The sequence below is a fragment of the Podarcis filfolensis genome, assembly GCF_964270895.1.
Source record: "Podarcis filfolensis genome assembly, chromosome: 4".
In the NCBI taxonomy this organism is placed as follows: domain Eukaryota; kingdom Metazoa; phylum Chordata; class Lepidosauria; order Squamata; family Lacertidae; genus Podarcis; species Podarcis filfolensis.
Window position 1 is genome coordinate 66977300 of NC_139607.1, and position 25155 is coordinate 67002454.

Below are 25155 nucleotides of genomic sequence, written 5' to 3' on the forward strand. Positions count from 1 at the left end.
GTTGTTTATCTGTTTATTGCTATGTTACGGCTCTACATTTTTCGTACTCACCACTTCCTGAGCAGAAGGAAGTCACAGTGGCAGGTGTTTACAAGGTTAATGTTGACAAATCATGTAGTGCTCCTGTAATGCTTGATTTTATTTTATTTTAACAAGTTGAATGTAGAGGAACAAGCAGATACTTAGGCAGCCTGTATAACAAGGTCAGGTAACCTTTGACCCTCTGAAAGCTAGAACTGATGTGAGTCCAACAGTATATGGAAGACTACAGATTAGCCATACTTATTGTATAAGTACTTATTGTATAAGCCCTTTGAATTCCCCAAAGTAACTTCCATCTCAAAAAAAAACCAGACTGTTTCACTTTCATTAGCCCTATCCTATCACCAACTGAAAAACTGTTTTTTTCCCAACACCAGCCTTGGAAGATAGGTAGGGCATGCGTTTATTTGGAAATATTGACTGTTCAACTGTTTAGAGGTGCTTTTGAAATCACCGCTGTCCATGGGGGTTCCGTTGGCCTCCATGGTGAAGAGCACCTACCCCCAGCTTTGGCTGGTGTGTCAACTGTGTCATTTCCCAGTCAGGAATAATGTAGTCACTGTGGCACATGTGTTGGTGTCTTTAGGTTTAGTCTATTGCAATGTGTTCTATGTGGGGCTTCCCTTTTGCCTGGGGCAGACTGTGGCTGGTGCAGAATAATGGTGCATGTCACACACCATTGCTGAAGGATCTCCACTGGCTGCCTATTAAAACCAAACCACTTTAAAAATTACTTGCATTTAAAGCAACTTTGCAACAGGGTTACCCGAAAGACCAGCAAAGACCACCCCACCTCTCACCTTCCACTCTCCAACATAGTTACGGTGCCCCCTAGGCTCCATGTCTTAAATCCACCTCTACTTGCAAAGTTACTGAGGTGTAAGAGTGGGCAGTTGCCTCTTGGCATATTCAGTATCATTTAAAGCACACACAACCTGAAGAACTACCCACCCTTAAAGGAAAGGACAGGACTACTAGCCATGATGGCTATTCTCTGCCTCCACCATCAGAGACAGTATACTTCTAAATATAAGTTGCTGGAAACCACCAGGCAGGAGAGTGCTCTTGTACTCAGATCCTGCTTCAAGGTTTCCCGCAGTCCTTCAGTTGGTCACTGTGAGAACCATATGCTGAATTAGATGGGCCTTTGTCCCGCTCCAGCAAGGCTCTTATGTTCTGAAGTATGTGTACATTGCTTTGCATTCTGTGGTGAAAGAAAGGCAGGTTATAAATAAACATTTACAGCCACAGTCCTCTGGTGAAGTCCTTTTGCTTTTATTTTCTCTTGCTTTGCTTCTCAATCTCCCTTGCTTTTGTGTATAAGGCTCCCAGGTCGTTTCCTCTCCAGGAACTGACCACATTCAGATCTACTTATCTTCAACAAGCTTGCTGCCTCCTATGTCTTCAAATCATGGAACATATCACACTGGCATTCTAAGAGCTACTGGTGATTTAGATTACATTTGCCAGGCCAGAAGCTGTGCTTTACATACAAAATTAAAAAGAGGGAACTTAAATACAAGGTGTCATGTGAATAGTCTCAGTGAAATGAAAGTGATTCTAAATGCTAGCAGGAAGGACATAGTTTGATTGTACAAAAGGAACTTGACAAAACAAGGATGCTGAACAGACTTTTCACTCAAACTGATGGAACAATCTCTTTGGCTTAGCTTGTTACACAGTTAGCTAAAGGTCCTATACAATTCATTGTCTAACCTAACACTCATATTACCAGGAGTTGATGATGGGTGGGTGAATAGATGGTTAAAAAGTCCACTGAGAAGAGCAAAATAATACCAGGAATTCTGAAAGAGTGAAGAATCTTGTGGCACCTTGAAGACCAACCATTTTACTATGGTATAAACATTTGTAGGCTCACAGCCCACTTCTTCACTGTATCAAAATGTTAGCCTAGGTAACAGGTGTAAATCCACAGTGGCTTCAGAAGAAAATGAAATGTAGGAAGAACAGACAGTGGTAACTTATTAAAATAACTCATCACTGCATTTCTGCATTTCATTTACCTTTGGCCTCACTGTTTATAATCCCCTTCTTCTTCCAACAATTAGTATCTATAGACTTGTAACTCAGGATAACACTTCATGTATCTGATGAAGTGGGATATTATCTGTGAAACTTTATACTTGTTAGCTGCAAGGGTTTTTGACGTTTTTGCTGCAGCCAACCAACACAACCACCTTCTGGAAACTGACAGAGAAGGGAAATTGAAGCTTCATCAGTCTCTAACACCCATCCCAAAAATTAAAGCATCTTTTATTTTCAGCATATTTGGTATCTTCCAAAGGTCTTCATACATCTCAGAAATGGACAATTTTTGTTGTCAGGGAAGAAGAAAGCCTGCATGCCTCTTAACAGCAAATCATCAAAAGCAAGATCAAAGCTAATGCAAAGCAGAAGCTGCATCAAAATACTTGCAGGCAGATAGTGATCAAATGTGCTACTCCATTTACCCATCCCTGTTGATGGAACACCAAGAAAATCAACAAAGACAGTGAAATAAACCTTGTGGTTGCGTTCATATTGCCCTTTGCAGTGGGAAACATTCACTGATTTTTGCCTGCTAAAATTTTATATACATTCCATATGCCCATACAAAATATATCTGTAATGTCTCTCCTTTATCATAGTATAAATCCTGTTTGGTTCATCAATAAGAATGTGGGCATACTTTTGGCTTTCTCCAGAACTCATCTGTCATTTTGTGTATTGACGAATCCAGTCATAAAGTGTTGTGATCTTGGTGTAAACGCCAGGGCGATTCCGTCGAGCACAACCTTCACCCCAGCTGACAATGCCTGTAAGGTACCATCTGTTCCCTCTTCCTAAACAGGCTAACGGACCCCCAGAGTCACCCTAAAAGGAAGGACAGAAGCCTCACTTTTTGCTTCATTGCATAACTAATGCATATTTGCAGTTAGGATTGTGATATGATACACACTTTCACATTTGTGCTGTTTTATCAATTCTTATACAGTCATTCCCAAAACCCGTAAGTCACCATGTGTAATTGTGGTCTGACGATATATTGTCTATCAGGTTCACATGGTGTTAGATGATACTTGTTCCCTGATGGGTGTGACTGGTTAAATGAATGCTTGAACTCCTGTGATTAGTGTTGTTGTTAACACTGTTTGGCACAATGTGTCTGATTCCCAACTAACATACTACTGCAGTCTAGACAATATGCTTTTACAGGTACACGACTTGAGCCAGGACTGGGAAGATAGTCACCATGACGAAGCCTGCTTCAACATAGCCTCAGAGATCCGGGAGATTAGGTTAATATGTAGGTGTATGTTGCATGTGCCTCAGATATTATTTTATTTTACTCCAACATCAAAGGCAGAAAGGAATGAGGTTGAGGTTGATATGGCTCAAGAAGGCATATGTCAGTACAAATTGGTACTCATTTAGGATTCAAATGCAAGTATTCTTGAAATTAAAAGTTAAGAACATAATATTTAAAGAATCTTTAATGGACACCTCAGATAATTTTCTAGTCATGCTTGGAGTAGGCCCATTGAAATCAATGGGACTTAAGTTAGTTGCTACTAACTTACTCCCATTGATATCATTGTGGTTACGTTTATTTAAAAAACTTCTATCCTACCTAATTTTCAAAATAAACTCAGTGGGTCTACTCTGACTAAGTCTGGATCCAACCCAGAGATGTCTAATGTCTTTTTTTCTATGGGAATAAGAAAACATTCCTGGAAAAAATAATTTTGAAAGGACTGATGTACAAATCAGTGTCACTTTTCACAATCATTTTCCACTTTACCTGACATGCGTCAATGCCACCATTAAGGTTCCCAGCACACAGCATCCGAGAAGTAATCAGATCGTCATAAAGCTTGTTGCAAACGCTCTGATCAATTATTTTCACCTTCGCTTCTTGCAGTGTTTTTGCAAGTTCACCTACAACAACAGAAACATTGTATGGGTTGAGTATGATGGTTCTGATTGCAAAGTGAGAGGTGAAAAAAATAATAATCAAGATCTGCCTTAGATCTTTTAACTTTTCCTTGCCTATATGTTCCCAGAATAAAAAACGATTGGCACAGCACATGGTGAATTAAACTGAATAAAGGTTAATCTAATTGAACATTTCCAAATCTAAGCATATTACCTTCCTAGTGGCTTCCTAAGTTTACTATCCTCTAAGAATAAACTAAGATTAAAGAGTTCCACCATTTGTCACTGAGGATATGTATTTAGAATTGCCACAAGTGATATCCAATTGAGCTAGGCCATATACCTTAAGTTCTATTAATGTTATTTATTTATTACATTCATTATACTCCACTTTTTAGCCAAGGATGGATCCCAAAGTGGCTCACATTTACAATCCACAAAAAGGTACAATATATTAGGATGCTTGGCATTTGCAATAAACATATCCAGAAATGAACATACTATTTTCTTTTACGGCTCCCCAGCCAGTTACATAGCAGACAGTTCCATAAATTAATAGTCTACGACTGCTTGGTAAACATATGGGCTGTACCAGCTCATTGAAGAATACTGGTGACTCCATTTCCAACAGGGCAATGTCATAGTCTGAGATATATTGGTCATAATGTGGGTGAACAATGATCCTTTTGATCGATCTCATCGCTACGTGATTATCATTATTTCTGTTAATGACCTTTATACCCATATATGCTGTCCAGCCAGATGCTATAGAGTATCTGAAAAACAACAAAACGTGCAGTTTTCCATGTGCTCTTCTTATACGGGTCTCATTCATTTGAATGGCAATTGCATAATTTATTCATTTTATTATTTGTATTTATAGCTCAGCCTTCACCAAATTGCTCAAAAGGCAGGTTACTAAAAAAACAACAAACCACCCCCCAAAAAACTCCACATAAAACACATACAAGTTCTAATAAAATCATAAAATAAAACAACAAAACTAAGAAAATAACCAAAGCGGGCAACAGCACAGTTCACCAATCCAGCAGGAAGGAAGACTCCATTCAGCCCAAAGCCTAGATCTTGATCAATCATTTTTTGAAAAACCCTCAAGCTATCACAAAATACACCTTTGGGGAGGGGTCATTCCACAACCTAGGTCACCACAGAGAAGGCCCTCTTACGTATCTTCGTCTTTCGGTCCAGGGAAGGCAGCGATACTGTCAACATGGCCTCTCCTGTTGATTTTAACACCCAGGCAGCTTGATGCAAGAAAAGGCACTCATTCAAATATTTGGGACCCAAGTTGTGTATATGTCGGTGTTACCACCTTTAATTGGGCTCCATACTGCATCGGCACTTTCAAGACTGATGAAATGGGTTTTGCATAGCCTCCAACATCCAGGTGATCCAAATTGTAATGCTTGGGGGGGTTTTGGTCCCGAGCTCTTGCAAGAGCCAGCTGACAAGTGCCAGAGCACCGGACCAAAAAAGGGGACATTCCAGGATCCAATAAGAAGCTGGTTTCTGTGATTTCTGCAATTCCTCCTTAAATCAGGATGGTTAAGTTGTATGGTGTCGAGCCATGAACAACCACCAGCAACTGTGCTCTGCTGCATTCTGGACCAGGTCACAGTTTTCAAACCCTCTTCGAGGGTAGCCCCACTTAGAGCACATCGCAAAAATTAAATCTGGAAATAAAGATTCTAATCAGAACAAGACAGAGAGGATCTGAAACAGACTGGGCTGCCTCCAAGTGCTACAGACATAGAAGGCAAATCTTGTGGTTACTGTACGCCCCTAGTGATTATTTATCAGTAAAGAATGCTTCACATTATATAATGCGTACCTTATCGAATCGGAGTCCTGAAAGCAATGGGCAGCAGATACCAGCCAACTATTTGAAATAATAGATGCACCACATATATGGCCATATGTTTTTAGCTGCAAGCTGGCTTGCCAAGGCCACTTTCCATACTTTGCATCTTCACCACCAACAATTCTGGGTCTTTTTACCTGACTCCTTCCACATGCTAATAAAAAAATGAAATACATATGGAGGTTATGTATGTAAAAACAAAACACTCTACCAGTCATGCACTGCAATCCTGAACAGACTTTCTAGGGCACAAGTCCCATTTAGTTTAACTAGATTTTCTTTGGTAAATCTGCTTAGATTTGCACTGTAGAAGTGCAATTGCACATACACGGACAAAAGACCTACTAAATATATTGGGACATCTATCTTTCATGTAAAGGGTTTGTGACAGGGTTAAGTTCCTGAAGCCTTCCAGATGTTGACTTCTTACTCCTGTCACTTCCAGCCAGCATGGTCAATGGTCAAGGATGATGGGCAGAGGGCATTGAGGGCAGCATGACTGATTTTGACACACTACGCCCAGAGCCTAGGGGGTGTCACAGGGCAGCACAAGTAGGATGTAGTGAATTGAGCAGAATGGAAGATGAGAGGCAGGGAGAACTAAATATTCACCTCACACAGGGCACCGCTTGAAGTCTGCCCCTGTAATGGGAGTGGTTGTTCAGCAACATCTGGAAACCCAGAAGTTATCCACTCCTTATTGAGGAACTAGCTTTATAAATTTTTATTTTTTATTTATACCCTGCCCATCTGGCTGGGTTTTCCCAGCCACCCTGGGTGGCTCCCAACAGAGGACTAAAAACAGAATAAAACTTCAAACATTAAAAACTTCCATAAACAGGGCTGCCTTCAGATGTCTTCGAAAAGACTGATAGTTGTTTATTTCCTTGACATCTGATGGGAGGGCGTTCTGCAGGGCGGGCGCCACTACTGAGAAGGCCCTGTGCCTGGTACCCTGTAACCTCACTTCTCGCAGGGAGGGAACCGCCAGAAGGCCCTCGGCACTGGACCTCAGTGTCCGGGCTGAACGAAGGGGGTGGAGATGCTCCTTCAGGTATACTGGGCCAAGGCCGTTTAGGGCTTTAATGGTCAGCACCAACACTTTGAATTGTGCTCGGAAACATACTGGGGGCCAATGTAGGTCTTTAAGGATAAACCCTAATTCAGAGCCATGTATGACTTACAGTGGATGCAACGCTCTCACACTTTGCCGATTCTTACTTCAGCAGAGAAATCACACATGTCAACATATCCCTTTGAACACATAGAGCTACTCCTTCCAATTAAATGATGAGAAATGTTATGACAACTCCTAGAGCTCCTTTCCCCCATCAATGCAGGGGATTTCTCCTGTGCCTTCAATGTATCATTGGAGCAAGGCACTGGTTTTTTATTTCAGATAAAGTTTTCCTCTTCAATTGATTTGAAATAAGGTTATTTGGTCATGGTAGCTGGGGCTGATGGGAAATGTAGTCCAAGAACATTTCAAAGGCACTATGTTGGCTATCTCTGATGTAAGGCCTCTGTGAATGATGAGAACCTCAGTATAATGGTCAGGGAGGAGATGTAGGGACGTACACACGTTGTGGTAGAGCTTGTGGCCTGTAGAAGAGATTGATAGCAACTGGAGTGAGACATGGTAATGGCACCCTTTCTTCTTCTCAATCTCCCTAAACTACAACCCTTAGGAATTACTATATGAGAACCTCTTCTCCTTACTGTACAGTACAGATTTTGAGCTCCAGTGTAGGCCTGGGCCATCAGGACAGAGCATAGAGCAAAGAGATAATATAGCAGCTATGTCACTGATGAAAAAGTACCATATTCCTAGATAATGGGTACCTAGGAGCTCCATGTGCACATTAGTGTGTACATAGTCCTGATCTGAAATACACAGACACATTTCAGCTCACTTTGTTGTTCACTCATTATTGACTTACCACAGTTCATTTCATCAGATCCATCTGCACAGTCTCTTATTCCATCACACTCTGGGTTTTGCTTTATTGGACACTTTCCATTTAGACATTTATATGCATGCTGTGAGCAGCTTCTATAGGCTGAAAGAATAGAGTGACAGAAGAGAAACATAGCAATGATGCATTTCATGGTGCTGCCTCATAGGTCATACAGCATAATTGAAGCAATGTATTTTCTAAAAATACATAGAATCACAAAGCTGTAGAGTTGGAAGGGACAATGACAGTCATCTAGTCCAACTCCCTGCAATGCTGGAATCTTTTGCCCAACGTGGAACTGAAACGCACATTCCTGAGATGAAGAGTCTCAGGCTCTACTGACTGAGCTAAATGTATAATTTCATAGGTGTCTTGGCAATATGTTTGATAACCTAGACCAGGGCTATCCAACATGGTGCTCTCCAGATGTTGTTGAAACTTCAACTTCCATTATCTATTAGCATTGGCCATGCTGTCTGAGGTTGTCTGAAGTTGCAGTCTAAGAACATCTGTTTTCTATCCTTGACTTCCACATGCCAAAAGTTCCATTTTGCCACTGGAAAAGCTGTTTAATGTAAAGATATTCAGATCTGATTCTGAAACCTTGTGCCCAGTAAACAATGCACACTTCATCTGTGTGGGCACAGTTTGTTGTGTGGCTAAAGTGCACAGGGGAGCTAGTCTTCTTTTAAAAAAGATTTCGGCAAGAATTTTCTGCTTGGCAATTGTTTGCCCTTACGTAAACTTTTTGATTAAGTAAAACAACAGTTCACAATGTTTAAACTTTTCCCCACTTGCAGAACACGTTCTTCAGTATTCTTGAGATACTACTCTCAGGCAGTCACTATTTCATTGCTTTCACTGCCATGTCTAAAAGATGCTTTGTGCTTATCCTGGACAAAATGTCTTATTGTGGAGATTTAAAAAACAGACTGTTAAAAAACATCCTTGCAACATCTTTGGGTACTCATGCATTTAATAATTTTAAAAGTATGAATATTAGTCTTCAGAAAAGCACACAAATGGGGTTTTTTCCTGTGTGGTGGGAACAAATATAATGTATGTTTTAGACATATTGCATTAAGCAAGCATAAGATAAATCAGAAAGAGCTGTCAGGAAGGGGCAGTGCACTGCACCTGGCATCCCATCAGTGGCATTCTTAGTGCTTACTGAGAGAGGGAGGGATGCAGCAGCAGAGAGGTCAACATTGTGCAGATGCACCAGTGAGAGCACTGGATTAGCTCTGCTAGTGTGCCTGAGCTACCAATCTCACCCATGCCTTGCTCCTCCCCCTCTTTCTCCCATAAACACTAGTGAGACCACTGATGGTAGACCAGATGGGTGGCAGCATCCCTCCCTGCCAACTGTTCCTGCAACAAATAAGAGCATGGTGCATATCAACATAACCATGAGAAAATGATGCAAGAACGCCCTACGTTGCTGGCATTTTCGTAATTCCCAGTCTAAAATTTGTTTATGTTGTTCTTACCGCAATTGTCTTCCTCCTCATCACTCTCACTTTCACAGCTGCCATCTCCTTTACAAGGCCTGGAATGGTGTTTACACTTCCCATTACCACAATTAGACTTCACGGGATTGCAACCTAGGGAAGAATTTTATCATCAAGACTGTGGTGTTTCATTCAACAGCAGATGTCCCCAGAAAGCACATATCCACTGCCGTTGCTTCTTTTAAGATGAACCCTGGGAATTGTTGACAACCTTAGAATTCAGTTAGAGAGACCTAGTCCCACCTGAAACAAGTCCAAATCCTGGACTGAAAACTAGGAAGTACTATTAAACCAATATGAAATGAGAATATGTCCCAATAAAACATGGTCTTCTCATGCAGTAGACGAGGAAAATTTACTTTCTTTAGCATCACCACTGCTTAGTTTGCTATTCAAAGTTCTTTATATGAAACGAATCTCAATTCTTGACTGAGCTGTTAAAACACTTCACAAAATGAAAGGTATTTTTAATAAACGAATGGGTTAGGGAAGGGTCTGATGACCTGTAATGATATTCAAGCTCTATATGCTTAATGGCTCTGATTTTATTTATTTATGTCATAAAATTTATAAACTGTTTGATTGTTTAAAACCAACCAACCAATCAACCCTGCAAGCTGTTTTCTTTCCAGCCAATACATTACCAAGCTATATTTACAATATTCTAATTAGCTCACGATGAACTCACCACAGTTTACCTCATCACTTCCATCGGCGCAGTCTTTCCACCCATCACATCTACTGTTTAAAGAGACACATGTTTTGTCGGAACATTTAAATTGCCTAGGACAAGCTGAAAGAATTGAAAAATATCAGACTACCATAGATAATCATGATGACACTGAGTCACAGAGTAAAATTCTGTACTGTTATGACAGCTGAGTAGGATAAGATTTGTCCCAAACCCGCTTTGGTGACAGGGGAAAACATATTAGAATAGCTATAACCTTGTACCAGAGGACCAAAGTCAAATGGCAATGGACATACCCCTTATACTTTCCCCATCTCTTCCCAGCATGCTCCTATAGACTCAGCAGAGGCTAGAAGTTCTGGCTAATTTTGCAGCCAATAGCAGCACTCTACCAGAAGCATATAAGCACTAACAAGGTAACTGCGATCTTACAGTATCTCAGAATCTGAAACAAGGGGTCGTGTGGTGCCTGTTGTTGGACTACAGTTCCCATAAGCCCAGCTAACATCACCAATGGTCAGGGATGGTGACAGATTTCATGAATCCCATTTCCACTGCTGCAACTAGATACAGGGCATACACATTGATAGATCCAGGTAGGAATCCCATATCTCCAAGTGAGACTACTCTGACACCATCCATCTCTTAACCCAAGCAGAAGACAGCAAGGATTTTAGCTACAGAGTGTCCCACCTTTGTCTCTGCACCTAAAATATGTACCAGCTAGACAATGTTTGGTGGCATGACCACTGACATGGAGTCACAGAAAGGTTATGAATGCTGGTGAGGTCCCTAGTTCAGACACCTTTGTTGGTGAATGCAGAGCACTCCACTGAACTTATTGGTATGGCTGGTCAAGCATTTATTATTTATCCTTCCCTGAAGGGTATGAGTCAGCACAAGGAACATAACAGTCACTGGAGACAGAGTTTCAGTGCAATTTCTTATATGGGATGGATGACTAATGACTACACTAGATTTTCAAACAGGTTAGTAATCCAATACAGACTTTCGGTCTGCCACTAGGAGAGAGGGAGCTTGGTTGGGAATGGAATAGTATCTTGTTGATAACAGCCCTTTTTAAGTCATTCATCACACTGCCCATGTCTTTCTACAGGCAACCAAACAGTCCTCCATCACCCACAGAGATACCAACCCACTGAGATCCAGTGTGGTATAGTGGTTAGGGTGTTGGACCTGTAGGACCTGGGCGACCAGAGTTCAAATCCTCACGCAGCCATGAAGCTCATTGGATGACCTTGGATGACCTTGACTATTTGTTTATTCACAAGCCCTCAACCCACATGTATACCAATCATTAGGGGTAAGCATTTTTCTAGCAAACCAAAAAATCAAACATTTGTTGAACTTTCAATTGTAGCCTCAGATCTACTGACTCCTCCTGCTTCATAATAGGGATAGACATAGGTGTGAAGGAGGCACATTTGGGACAAGCTAGAAGAAATGTGTTCATACTCAATCAGTAAATGACCACGATAATGCTATTAATACTTCGTACATCTGTGTCCACTTACGGTCTGTGTGGCTGAAAGCTCTGAATTCAATATAAAAACCCCTGTGTGTGACCAGTTCATCTGAATGGAAATGGATGGCCACTGAATAGCCATATTCCTTGACCCTGCTGCCTTCCCCAATAGGTTTACAATATCTGATATGAATAAAACACAACAAAATTACAGATATATAATACATCACTATAATAGAACTAATCAAAGAGTGTATTTACAGTGCGATTCTACAGTGCATGCTTACTCAGATGTGAGCCTCATGGAATTCGATGGGACTCCCAGGTCAGTAAGTATAGGATTGCAACCAAGTGGAGCAACCATAAGATGGTGGTGGAGAGATTCTATAGTGGACAGTGTAGAAGTAGGGTCAATGAAAGAAAGAAACAAAGAAAGAAGATTCCACCTAAACATTAGGAAGAACTTCCTGACAGTAAGAGCTGTTCGACAGTGGAATTTGCTGCCAAGGAGTGTGGTGGAGTCTCCTTCTTTGGAGGTCTTTAAGCAGAGGCTTGACAACCATATGTCAGGAGTGCTCTGATGGTGTTTCCTGCTTGGCAGGGGGTTGGACTCGATGGCCCTTGTGGTCTCTTCCAACTCTATGATTCTATGATTCTAATGGAAGGGAAAATAAGTACCCCATTTCCAAGGCTGGCAGTGAGAAGGTGATGGAGAAACCAGGAGGTCTTTGGACCCAAGGCGTCCCTTTTTCTTCCCACTGCCTTCAGCTCACTGACAGTGGAAGAGTAATAGCAGTGGAGCTTTCTGTGGAAAGGGATGTCCATAGCATCCTATGGTCTCTCAGCCTCCATCACAGGCAGCACAGGACTTCTCCTCTTTAATTGCATTCATCATAACTTGTCGTTTTGACAACTTCTCATGACTCAAGATTGTGTTACAGTTGTCATTTTCAGAATTCCAGTCCAGATTAAGGACTCATCTGTGCTATACATTTAAAGCAGTATCATGCCACTTTTATCATTCATGGCTTCCCCCAAAGTATTTTAGGAACTGTACTTTGTTAAGGGTGCTGAGGGTTGTTAGGGGACCCCTGTTCTCCTCACAGAGCTCCATTTTTCAGAAGTAAGAGGGGGTGTCTGTTAAACCACTCAGAGTCAGTTGAAATTTGGTCCTATTGTGGTAGGGTTGCCATGTGTCCTCATTTTCCAATACACATCCTCTTTTTCAGGGGCATAATTTCTGTCTCTGGGTAGATTTTTTTAATTTGCCAAAATGTCTCCGGCTATACTTGCTGGATGTGACATAGACATAATGAATGGTCTTCTCTTCTCCTGCCCCCCTCAGCAATATATCACAGCTTCTATAGCCTACATATAGTAGGGGTATTTAGTCATCATAGCGTCCTCTTTTTTGCTCTTAAAAATATGGCAACCCTACATTGTGGCAAAATGTGGTCAGTTTTTCAAATTTTATTATTCTAATTTTACTTACAACCCTTTCCTTTTTTAATTATCTATAACCATAAACGACTCTTCACCTATGGATGTCAACAGAGTTGTTTCAAGAAAAGTAGCAGAAAAGGTTGTAGCTCACCTAATTCCATCAATTTCCAACCAATCTTTATCACATCTATTGGATCCAAGGGATGGTTCCTGAACTTGTATTACAAGAATTTTTAGCAGCAATCTATAGCCAGGCAGTGGTGCCTAAGATATAAAAAAGCATTTAAAAAAATAAAAAGCATGGGGAAGAACATTTATTGTACTTTTAATACTTAAAAACAACCTGCCTCTTGGTCCTAAACACATGAACAGTGCAATCCTGTCTGGTCTACTGAGATGTAAGTCCTACCAAGTTCAGTGGTACACCCAGGGAAGTGGGCATAGAAGGTATGGGAAACTTGTGCGGCCATCCAGATATTGTTGGACTACAGTTCCCATAATTCCTAAGCACTGCTCAAGTTGGCTGGGACTGATGGAAATTGGAGTCTACTAACATCCAGGGGACCACAGGTTCTCTACTGTAGATTATAGAATGGGATCCATTACACACATACCTGGAACATACCCTCTCCCCTGTTGGTTTCTGTTGGGAGACGGATGTGATGTTACTGGTTTCTTGTTCCTTTGTTCTTCGGTTGCTCTCTGCTTTCACAGAGAGAGCATGTATATCTCTTTTCTGTCTGCCTAGTGAGAAATAAAGCCTAGCAATGTAGCTCATATTTCTCATCCCTTCTGCTGTTTTGGATACTCTGGTGAATGGGGAACGTGCCTGGAGCCTTATCAAAGGCTCAGGTCATTAATCATCATCGAAGGAGATTCCGGAGGGCTCGACCAGAGGAGTAGCTTGGTCGTAGCGGAGATTCCGACATCCCCCCCCCCAACTGAACATAGGCTGGATGATAAGGGAAACAAACCCCCATTCTTTCAATGAGCATGAGATTGCAAGGTGTTTATGTGCCCCGGTTTTCCCACTGCAAAAAGTACCATATTGGCCTGAATATAAGCCGCACCCGAATATAAGCCACACCTTTAAAATTGGAGGGGGGAAAGAAAAAATACCCGAATATAAGCTGCTCCATTCCTCGCTGTTCCTGGGCATACTGGGCAGGGAGGTGGGAACTGCACTGTGTTGCTGGCGGCCTTTCCCCTCCCTCGTTCTCTCCCTTCCCGGCCTTGGGGGAGAGGACAGGGGACTACATGCGGGGTGGGCGCCGCTTTGCTGCGCTCCTGGCTGCATACTGTAAGATCACGAATATAAGCCACACTTTAACTTTTCATGGTCGGAATTTGGGGGAAGGGAAAAGTGAGGCTTATATTCAGGCCAATATGGTACTTTTAAGCTTTCTGCCTTGCTTACCAGGCTCTTGGAAAATCTTACGTTGGCTCGCAAAATGTAGTGATATCTCAGATGGCCCAGAGAGATCACACAAGGGCCTCCTGAGCCTGTGAGAGATCCCTGAGCCTGGTAAGAAAATCTGAGAGCTTTTAAGCTCTTCACCTTGCGTGTGTTTCATTTGTCCAGTTGCAGCTGCCCAGCTGCCAAGAGCGTAAAGCTGTGATCGCACACGTTACATGTGTGCAAGATGTGAGTTGACTGCAATAGAGAGTGCAGTAGGGCCATGAATGCTACCCTAGTCTCTTCGAGGAAGATTAGGACACAATGTTATAACAATCCAAAATCCATATTAGGCTGATATAATGCCTATTTCTCCTCACCACACAGACGATAATCACATGTATGTAAGATCTGTCATTTCATTTAAAATTATTTCCTTCTGTTTTTCTGGTCTCCTTGTTTTAGAAGAGCTTATTTCTTTTTTGGGGGGGGGATCAAGTTTTTAAAAGATTTTCATTAAAAAGTTCCCTGTTACTTCTAAGAGTACATACTCTAATAATCCAGTGGCAGTCAATATTCGGTGGATAGTAACTTGGGTAGTATGGAGAAATTACAGTCCCATTCCAAGAGATGTATCGACCACCACATACTAAGGAGAAAATAAAACAAAACATTATTATTCTGAAGAACTGCTCATCTCTTGTTATGGAAAGCATGGGAAAAGCTCTTCTTGAAGTGAATGGGAGGTTTTTTTTTTCATATGCAAGTAGCTGGTACGAGGTGGTGGAGCAAAAAAGAATTACTATAGGTGGGTAGTATTAAATTCACCACCACCACCAAATATAGATCAGGTGTTCTGCGTGGGCAACCTGATTTTAAAAACCTGCATCTAAGTGCACAGTTGTGGAGCTAATAGATCATCTGGCTTTTCCCTCAGGAAAGAAAGAATGGCATAGAAATAACTCTCTCTACTCTGCTAGGCCAAAGGGGTTCTTCCTTTCTCATTGTGCAAGGAAAAACACATACAAAGTACGATGATTCACTTATTTCCCCCTATGCATCATACAACAAATGACATTTGGAACCCCCTTCACTGACTTTCAGAAGCTGGTTGTTTTGCTGCTCAGAGAATATGCTTTCACAGTGATGATATGCGGAGGCAGCTCAGTTCGCCACTATCCGCTTTGAGGAAAATTTGCAACAGATTTGTATACCTTTGTAATAAGAAGGGTGACAGAATTAGCATTCCCCCCAAAGCATCTTTCATCACTTGGCTCACTCTTCTCAATGCCATTGTGAACTTGACAGAGCTACTGTCCCAAGTCACTTGAATCACGAGTCATTAAATACAGCCAAAAAGTGGATCGTTTCACTCCAGCACTTGTGCACCCCATGTCAGTCTTAGAAAACCCTAATATTATTATAGAGTTGGGTCAAAATAATCCTTGAATCCATGTCTTATTCCCCATTTTAAATCCACATAAATATTTCAAATATAACACAACTACATGTGAGCCATCAAAAGTTGTTCACAAACAATGCTTGGCATCTGGCAACTACATACCAATTTTAGGAACTGCTTGAAAATATGCATTCAATATATTGCTCTCTTTTCTTCGGTCCAATGAGAATGTGACCAACATGACATTACTCGATGAAGTTAAACGTATAACTGGGGACGTCCAGGCCCCGGACGACCCACACCATCTGAAATACATTCAGGCAGATTACAAAGCTGATTTGGAGAGCAGAAAGTCTCTTCCACTACTATACGTACCACCCAAGGGGCCTTGGGACACAGGGTGCTCTACCCCATGCAGTGGCGTAGCGTGGGGGGTGCAGGGGGGGCCGTCCGCACCGGGCGCAACATCTGGGGGTTAGGGCAAATCCACGGGTTAGGGGGCGCAAATCCACGGGTTAGGGGGCGCAAATTACTTGCCTTGCCCCGGGTGCTGACAACCCACGCTACGCCACTGACCCCATGTAATGAGAGAGAGAGAGAGAGAGAGAGCGCTGCTTTGTGTCTACGGAGCAAACTTTTTATTTTTATTTTTATATATATAATTTTCATTACATTTTCTAATTTACATTTCAAAATATTCATTTAAACAACCTTAAACCAATGACTTCCCTTCTTCTCTTTCCATGGTTCATTTCACATACCTTAAAGGTAAAGGGACCCCTGACCATTAGGTCCAGTCGTGGCCAACTCTGGGGTTGCTGCACTCATCTCGCTTCATTGGCCGAGTGAGCCGGCGTACAGCTTCTGTGTCATGTGGCCAGCATGACTAAGCCGCTTCTGGTGAACCAGAGCAGTGCACAGAAACTCAGTTTACCTTCCTGCCAGAGCAGTACCTATTTATCTACTTGCACTTTGACGTGCTTTCGAACTACTAGGTTGGCAGGAGCAGGGACCGAGCAACAGGAGCTCACCCCATCGCGGGGATTCGAACTGCGACCTTCTGATCAGCAACTCCTAGGCTCTGTGGTTTAACCCACAGCGCCACCCACGTCCCTTCGCATGCCTTACATCCCTGCATATTTTACATAAACTAAACCATTCCATAATCCATTGCTACATCCATCAAAACTTATTTACACTGGTGGATTTATCTTAATGCCACCAGCATTTTAAAATGAACAGTTTTCACCCATGTATACCGTAAACATTTTCCAGTCTTCTTTAAACATGCATTCTTCTTGTTCTCTTATTCTAAATGATAAAACTGCAAGCTGTGCGTATTCCATCAGTTTAAATTGGCATTCTTCTTTGGTTGGGACCTCACTCATTTTCCATTTTGAGGCTAGGAAAACATGGGCCGCAGTAGTAGCATACATAAATAGTCTTTTTTGACACCTGGGAATTTATCCCCAACAAAAAGGACCCTGTTTTGTTTTTTGAAAGGTACTTTTAAACATTTCCCCCCAGTTCATTATACAGTGGTACCTTGGGTTACATACACTTCAGGTTACATACGCTTCAGGTTACACACTCCGTTAACCCAGAAATAGTGCTTCAGGTTAAGAACTTTGCTTCAGGATAAGAACAGAAATCGGGCTCCGGTGGCACGGCAGCAGCAGGAGGCCCCATTAGCTAAAGTGGTGCTTCAGGTTAAGAGCAGTTTTAGGTTAGGAACGGGCCTCCCGAATGATTTAAGTACTTAACCCGAGGTACCCAATACTCTTTTACAAGTCCACCACATATGATAAAATGTACCCTCAACCTCATTAGATCTCCAGCATGGAGCAAACTTTGTAAATGCTCTTACCTTGTAATGATCTTATTTTGCAGAGGGAGAAGGAAGTCATATGCGGATAGCCTGTGAGATGCACAGCTCCCAGGAGTCACGCTATGCAAGGGAACAACCACTAGTCTCACAACGTGGTCCGATGGAACTCGCAGCCTCCACTGATAAAAAGATCTCTTAGGATTCATCAGTGTTAAGGTCCTATTATTACCAGGCTTTGCATAGAGGTCAAAGGCCACTGGTAGACAAAACCAAAATAGATCAGTGGCTGAAAAGCAGAAAAGCAGAGAAATGAATCCAGACCCTGTCGGCCCGGATCCCAGGAACCAGTTGTCTACGCCACAAAAGACAGGCTTGTCCATCACATCAGACAAGGACTGAATACATTATGAGACAGCTCTGTGCTATGCTCTCACCCCATGAAGTTGTCCTCCTTTGGGACAAGGCGGAGGCACAAAGGAGATGAAAAAGGATCTACACTGGGCACCTGATTAGTGGCTAGAAGACTTGAATTTCTCTGTACCAAGCCAGCACCTTTCACCAGATAACTGAATGCAAAGCAGCTCTAAGTGCATCAACTAATGGAAAAAGCAGGTGAAACACATCAGCTTAAGTAGAGCACACAGTTGAAGACAATTCCTCTTTCTTACAGCACTATCTTAAGCACAATTGTTCAGAAATCTTACTGAGGTCTATGGGGCTTACTCTCAACTACAGCTGTATCCTTAAGGTAAATGCAGCAAACATCATTTGTATAATATCTAACTCTTCCAGCATTAAAAAGATCATTATGAGCTTCACCATAATCATTGTGCGGATGAGGAATCATGACTGACTTGTCCACAGCTGTTGAGGCGAACAGTTTAATTGTTAGTCCACTAAGCCAAGCCAGCTCAAAATTTCTCAGATTCATAAACCATGTCAGCATATTGGTCGTCTTCTTTTTACTCTATCCAGAGGTTAAGACCATATTGTGGCCCAGCCAGCAGGGCAGGACTAAACAATTACGGTTCTTCTCACATATCATCCCATTAATTACAGTCATATTGTAGGGACAAAACAGCTCAGAACTGATCTCCTGTTATCATGCCATAATCTTTGAGCAGCATGCTTCAAGACACAGCAGCAATTTCCAAAAGAGAGGGAGATTTTTGTTCTTATCTTTGGTGAAGGGCTGGAGCAGAGATCAAGGCTTCTGGCCCCTTCCAGAGATCCTACTCAGATGACATATGTGGGGGTAGCAATACATGGATGGAGGGAATAGTACTGGTCTTGCTGCCCTCATTTTCCCATCTGCTTGTTCACCTAAAGCTGTGGACAAAGCCTATGTGTGCTCTGTTTACTACTTCAAGATACAGGAGCTGGCCAGCAGGTGCACTCCTGATAATCTATTGCTGCTGCCACCACCACTGTATTCCACATGTCTCTAGCAAGTTCTTATACAGCCTTTATAAATTAAGCAAATAACTCCACATACCTCACATTTTGAGAGTGCAACATTGATTTAAATTGGCCAATTATGCAACTGACAAGTGGGGCCTGTAAGAAAAATGCTGCAGTGTGGAGCTCTCCAGCCAGCCATGTCCTCTTCTAAGATAGTCCATTCCATTCCCCCTTTTCCTCAGTTTTCAGTCACAAGTACACATAACTGTCAATCAGCTCAGTGCTCATTTTGGGGTTCAGTTCTCCTTATGTCCCTTCTCCGCCTGTTGTATGATTATTATCCCTCCCTCTTATGCATGGATAGTGCTATTTTGGCAACATAGGGATCCATACACAGACTTCAGTTTGCCACTGTTATAACACCATCTACTGAGAAACTTTGAATGGATTACAGTCCCAGATTTAGAAGATTAGGAGAAGGCCCTTTGGAAATGCTTAAATAGTCTGGATTCATTTTTATAAGCTGAAAATAGGGATGCAGAAGAAATTTGATTTTGTTTGCATTTCAACAAGGAACTATATAATTTCCATTTCTCAAACCGCAGGGTGAACCAAAACACAACTATCCTTCAACATTCTCACTTTTCAAAATTTTGCAGTCCAGTTCTCCATCTGAACTCTCTCTCTCTCTGGCATCTGTTAGGGGAGCATCTATGCAAAATATCTTTATTAGTGAACATAACATACAAAAAAGGGTTTTGTAAGGGAAAATTGCTTGCATAAATATGTATATTAGTCAACACTGGGTGCAAAAATGTGTTTATTAGGATAAATTCATGTCATGCTAAAGGGCTGGTGAATTTTCATGAAGATTTCGCAAAGATTTTTTAAAGTGGCAGATTGCTGCAGAAATGTGGAGAGCTGAAACGAATAGGTCCATCCATCTTTGCAGACAATAGTTGCAAGTGACTCAGAGTGCAATACTTTTTTTCTGCAGAAGCAGCCTTGGAATGAAAATGAGTTGCATAGGAGTGCAAAGGTGGTCTTGAGCAACCCTGTTCATTTCCATGACTCTTGAGCTGGAGATGTTCCTCTTATTCACTGAATCCTTTAGGTTCAACTTAAGAGCAAGCACTGATGAAACAAAAGAAAGTTGTGCTAGAGCAACATTTGAAATGGTGTGCCATTGGACAATGGGGACACACATAGCTCTTACCTGCTTTCCATGTCACATCATAGTCCATAGAATCTGAAACTAAAAATGATGAAGAATCCTCAAAATTAGTGGCATATGCATTCCTATGAATTATTGGAACTTCTAAAGAATATAAAAAATAATGTTACCAAAGAGCTCCATAGTAATAACATCAAAATCCTCCTCCAAAGAATATACTTCAGCCGTGCTGTTTTCAGTTGCAGGTGCCCGTTTACTGAGTATTTGCTTTTGCTTTGTCGAAGACAGATTTTGAATAGAAAGAACCATATCTTGTGGGGCCCAAAATGTACTCCAGTAATAAGCTCGAAGGCCACTCTTTCCTTCACTGGAGGAAGATGACAAAATAAGATTGAAGAAGAGCATCGGCTTGGAGAGGGATGTCTTCTTCCTCTCTGCCTGTGCTCAAGGGTATCAGGGCAGATTTGCAGCACATAGGGAGAAGTTTGTGAGTTAAATGGGGTCACACATTCAAACTACAAGCACCAATCAATCAATGCTCACAGAGACCTCTTTTTTTTTCTTTTTTCCTTCCTAGGGAGATTCCTGCTCACGTGAAGATGGTTGTTTACTATTCAGATCCTGCACTTCACCATAAACTAAGGGTGAAATGCAGTCACTAACGATGTGACTATGTACATCTGCAAAGAGCTGGTGAACTGGGAAGTCCTTGGTTCACATTTAACCTCAGTTGCACAATATTTATGTGGCATTATACATGGCTGTAGACCCGTTCCTGTCTATTCTGCATCTAGCGTGCTCCCACCATTGGTTTGGGAAGTGGTATAAACACCATTTTAGCCACAATCCTTAGGTATCGTGCCATTTCTTATGAAATACTATGCTCTGATATCCATCTCCCCCCTCAAACAAACAAACAAAAACAGCTTTGATCCAAACAGAGAAAAAGAGCAACCTAGCTTCATTTTAATCTGGTAATGTATACCCAGCCCAAGTCACCGTCTCTCAGCCTCATTCCTCTCATGAGGCAGAATGCTCATATTGAGGTGGGAAATGTCTTTTGAATGTGTTTAAAATGTATATTGCGTATGCAGCAATGACAGAAATGAGCTGCAATGAACTAAGTTTCATTGCTTTTGTATATGTTCTTTGACTCGGGCAGCAAATAGTCTTAGACCAGCGCTAACCATCCACTGACCTTCACATTCACTTCCCTGGCTTAGACTATTTCCAAAAGGCTCATGATTCATCTGAGATGGAATGGGAAGTTTATTTAGGATTCCAGCCAAAGTCTAATCTGAACTGGAATAAGACTAAATTTCTAATGAGATCCTCTACTTAACTTTATTATCTTCTGAGTCTTGAGAACATGAATAGAGAAGACATCAAATGCCTACAATCAGAAAAAAGGGGTTTTGAAATTCTGGTACTTACCTGAAAGCAGTAATAACAGATGTCAAGTAATAATTCCCTAAGGCAGAAGATCCATACAATTCTGGAAACTGAGAGTTAAACGATTAGAAAACTAAATATAAAGAACAAGAAAAAGTCTGTAAAATATACAGTTTTTTAAAGTGTTCCAAGTAACAAAAACATTTTCTTGCCATTGTTTTATGTCTAGCACAAATAAGTAGGTAGCCAGCGGTGGTCGATTCATTTTTACAAGGTAGCATGATACTGATTCTTCATGAAATAGTAGTTATTGAATGACAAGAATCAGTATTGATTTAGACTATTTAAGATCTCTGTCATTTCTGGTTTCTAATCAGGTCATGGGCCACTCATGCAACCCATGCACAAAGCAGCTTTGAGGTACCCGGTGAATTCAGTTGGGAAATGCAAGCTAACAGAGAGATGCTTTGTATTTTCAAACCTTCTGTTAGCAAGGAGCTAGAAAAGTGTTTTGATCTCACAAATAGAGTAAACTTGGGAGAGAAGTGCAAGAAAGCAAGTATTGTTGTGCTGGAAGAGGGAATTTGAAAAGGGGTTTGCTTTAAATATAAACTAATTGTCCAAAAATCTCCACAAAGAAATGCACTAAGGCTGCAATCGTATACAAGATTACTAGGGGCTAAGTTGTATTGAACTCAGTGGGGCCTATTTCTGAGTAGGCAGAAGATATATATGAAATATCTACTGTGTAAAGCAGAAGAAGACACAACTCTGCTTACAGGAAATGGAACCAGAGACTGTTTTTTTTCTAATTCTAGAAGGCTTAAGATATTTCAGTTCCTGAAGCATAACGTCAAAGTGGCACCCATGTGCAACAGCAAAAATATGAATTGACCACTTTTTGGGTGGGTGTGAAAAGTGCTGCCCGTACCAGGTTGTCTCGGCATGCTTAGTGGTAAGACTGACATTGGTAATGGTCTTCAATTTTGATCAAGCCACCACAACCCTCCCTTTTAGGCAACTCAAAAAAGATAGGCACATGTCCCTTAACTGTGCCTCAGCAGGTCTAGTTTCATCAGCAGCATATCCCAAGTAGAAAACCTATCAAACGAAATTTGAACCAAAATGTAGTCCCTTATATTTTCCATAGGCAAACTCACACAATTCTGGACAGCTTCAGCTTGCAATATAAACGTATGCGATTTGGGGTGCATTAGGTCATTTGTGTAGGTCAGGTTAGGAATTTCTAGGCTTCCACCAATGTAGATGAAAGAGAATGCAGGAGCTGAAAAGAAGGGAGGGGAAATATTAGCAGAACAAAAACAGGTTAATTCATGCTGGGGGGGAAAGGTTGCTTAAAAAGGCATAACTTCTGTGTTAATAGGAAGACCCTCCCTTTTAATACACAACATCAAATCAAGGTCCACTACAAAATTTTATTCAAAAAATACCATCAGATGATCTTCCGTATTCAAATGGAAATCCACTTTCACTGGATTCAATTGAAGAAACAACTATCGGATGAATCTGACTTTTGTCAGTGCCTGCTCATAATATTCTCAAGTGATCAAGAAGGTGTATGTAGGACTTTCTTACACACACTATGCAAATGTTTAACTTTGAGATGTTATTGATTTTTATCTGTATGTTTTCTAACAATTTTTTTTTAAGGTTCAAGCTAAATTCATACCCAAGGGGCAACACTTTTAAATGATTTGGCTTTGCAGATAGTGTAGGATTAGCAATATTTGCAAGCCATAGATCCTGAGTACAGAGTGTTCCCCCAATGCATCAACTTTTTGCATTAGTGGAAAGCAGATTTGTTAAAGGAAAGCCACCCAGAGTGGCTGGGGCAATCCAGTCAGATGGATGGGGCTACAATTAATAATAAGAATAATAAGAATAATAATAATTTCAGCTCATAGGTTCCTTTTTGTTGTATTGGGACCACTATCTAATGAGTTTAGGCCAAAAACACAAAAAACACAAGATTCTCATAGTGTGCCAAAACTAGTTGGTTATGAATATTTGTCATAAACACGATACATCATTGGCATCCTGGAACTAAATAAAAACCCAATGAAAATAGTTTTAACATTAACCTGCTTGAAAAGCAATGAAGGCAACCTTTACATGCTTATAGAAATTAAAAGCTTGCAGTAGTGACACTTACATAACGTATAGTACAGCACCAGCAGAATCACAGTGACAGTCAAGGAAATCACAGGTAACGTTTGTAAAAGACATCTTTTCCAGAAACGAAAATGCACTTTTTGGCCAAAAGAATGCTTCCGACTCGCAATATCTTCTTGTGAAGCCTGGCTGTGGTGAAAAGGCAGACCCTGTTCAAGAAGGAAGCAAGGAAGGAAGGAATCAGCAAGCAAATCGAGGAAAATGATTCTGCCTTTGCTCAGCTGACAAGCGAATTAATCGTTGCATTATTCATGAGCAATTTACAAGCGTGTTAGGAAACCGAATTGCAATTTCTTACCAGTCCAGAGAGAAAGTGTGAGTCGCAAGGAGTAGGTATGCTGTATATAACAGAGAGGCGCCTGGATGGGAAAGACCTCATGATGATGCTTCCCTGGTTTGTTCTGCCGTTCTACATATCAAAATCCTAGAAGCAACTAGGGCTTTTGTATTTGGAACCTCAGGGGAAAACAATGTCTTTCCCTCTTATTGTTGTCCTTGGTTCTCCTTTGCTATATGACTAAACAGCCTCCCGGCTGAGCACCTGTGGTTCAGGTAGTAGGTGGGAAGGAAAATAAGCCATCCTGACTGTAACTCTTTCTTTTCCAAACCGGGCAGATGGGATCAGGTTTACACAAAAGGAATCTCGGGTGAGATAGCATCTCCTTTGAAAATGGACAAATGAGACAAACCCCAATGCTATTCATGCAAAAACTCAGTTTTTGATAGCAGCGCTTTACAGCATGCGCACCAACATTTCTTAAAACAAAAGGGGGGGGGGAGAATATCGGCTGTAATGAGCAACTTGGACAATGACTGAAATAGCCTGAGTGAAATCAAAGGAACTTACTGACCCTTTTAAAATGCTTACATCCTTGCAACAAAACCAAGTGAACTGAGAACAGTAATTAAGAACACAGAGGGATTTTGTTACAGCATGGTTACGGTTGAGGGACGTATTTAAAAGTCTGAAAACCTTGCACACACTTTACCCTTTTGAGTAGAACTTCTTGGCTTCTTTGTTTACAGGACACTGGGGGGAGGGGTATTTAAATGATATAGGGTTTTTAAAAAAATATAAAAAATCTGCTTCTGGAACGATGTTATTCTTAACCTCGCCCCACCCCAAATAGAAAAAGAAAATCTATCAACAATTTAGTTAAATTAAAAGCCTATTATGAACATACTAAAACCCAAGGTTATCTAATATATAGCATAGTTGCCCTGTGCATCTTTGGCATGCTAGCATGCTTTGATGGTATGATGAGATGAGAATCGCAACATTTTACTGGCATTTGTCGGTATTCTTCACTGTGCTGTGTTGTGGACTTTCAAGCAGGAGAGGTAGTAAAGCGGTTCCTCGGTTGATGGTTTAATAGCAGGTCATTCACCCTGAAGGTAGTGAAGGGTAATAATACACACC

At 41.3% G+C, this 25155-nt stretch overlaps 1 protein-coding gene across 1 annotated transcript; it reads right to left on the reverse strand.

Annotated features, from left to right (window-relative positions):
* Positions 1 to 862: 862 nt before the first annotated feature.
* LOC310761521 (suppressor of tumorigenicity 14 protein homolog) lies at positions 863 to 24235 on the reverse strand. Its single transcript, XM_083611542.1, has 18 exons — positions 24034 to 24235; positions 23716 to 23884; positions 22703 to 22827; positions 21585 to 21652; positions 20321 to 20517; positions 20193 to 20231; positions 17615 to 17831; positions 15910 to 16052; positions 14897 to 14994; positions 13101 to 13213; positions 11556 to 11689; positions 10018 to 10122; positions 9309 to 9422; positions 7801 to 7920; positions 5831 to 6014; positions 4480 to 4754; positions 3845 to 3981; positions 863 to 2916 (listed from the first exon to the last, which is right to left on the reverse strand). The coding sequence occupies exons 1-18, from the start codon at positions 24112 to 24114 to the stop codon at positions 2758 to 2760; spliced, it is 2478 nt and encodes an 825-aa protein (XP_083467668.1). The 5' UTR covers positions 24115 to 24235; the 3' UTR covers positions 863 to 2757.
* Positions 24236 to 25155: the final 920 nt, after the last annotated feature.

Coding starts and splice junctions, on each gene's coding strand:
- LOC310761521 (XM_083611542.1), bottom strand. CDS start 24,114: ATGAGGTCTTTCCCATCCAGGCGCCTCTCTGTTATATACAGCATACCT. Junction 20,518..21,584: donor TCTGTTATTACTGCTTTCAG/GTAAGTACCAGA, acceptor ATCTTCCTCCAG/TGAAGGAAAGAGTGGCCTTC. Junction 7,921..9,308: donor TGAGGAGGAAGACAATTGCG/GTAAGAACAACA, acceptor CTATTCTTTCAG/CCTATAGAAGCTGCTCACAG.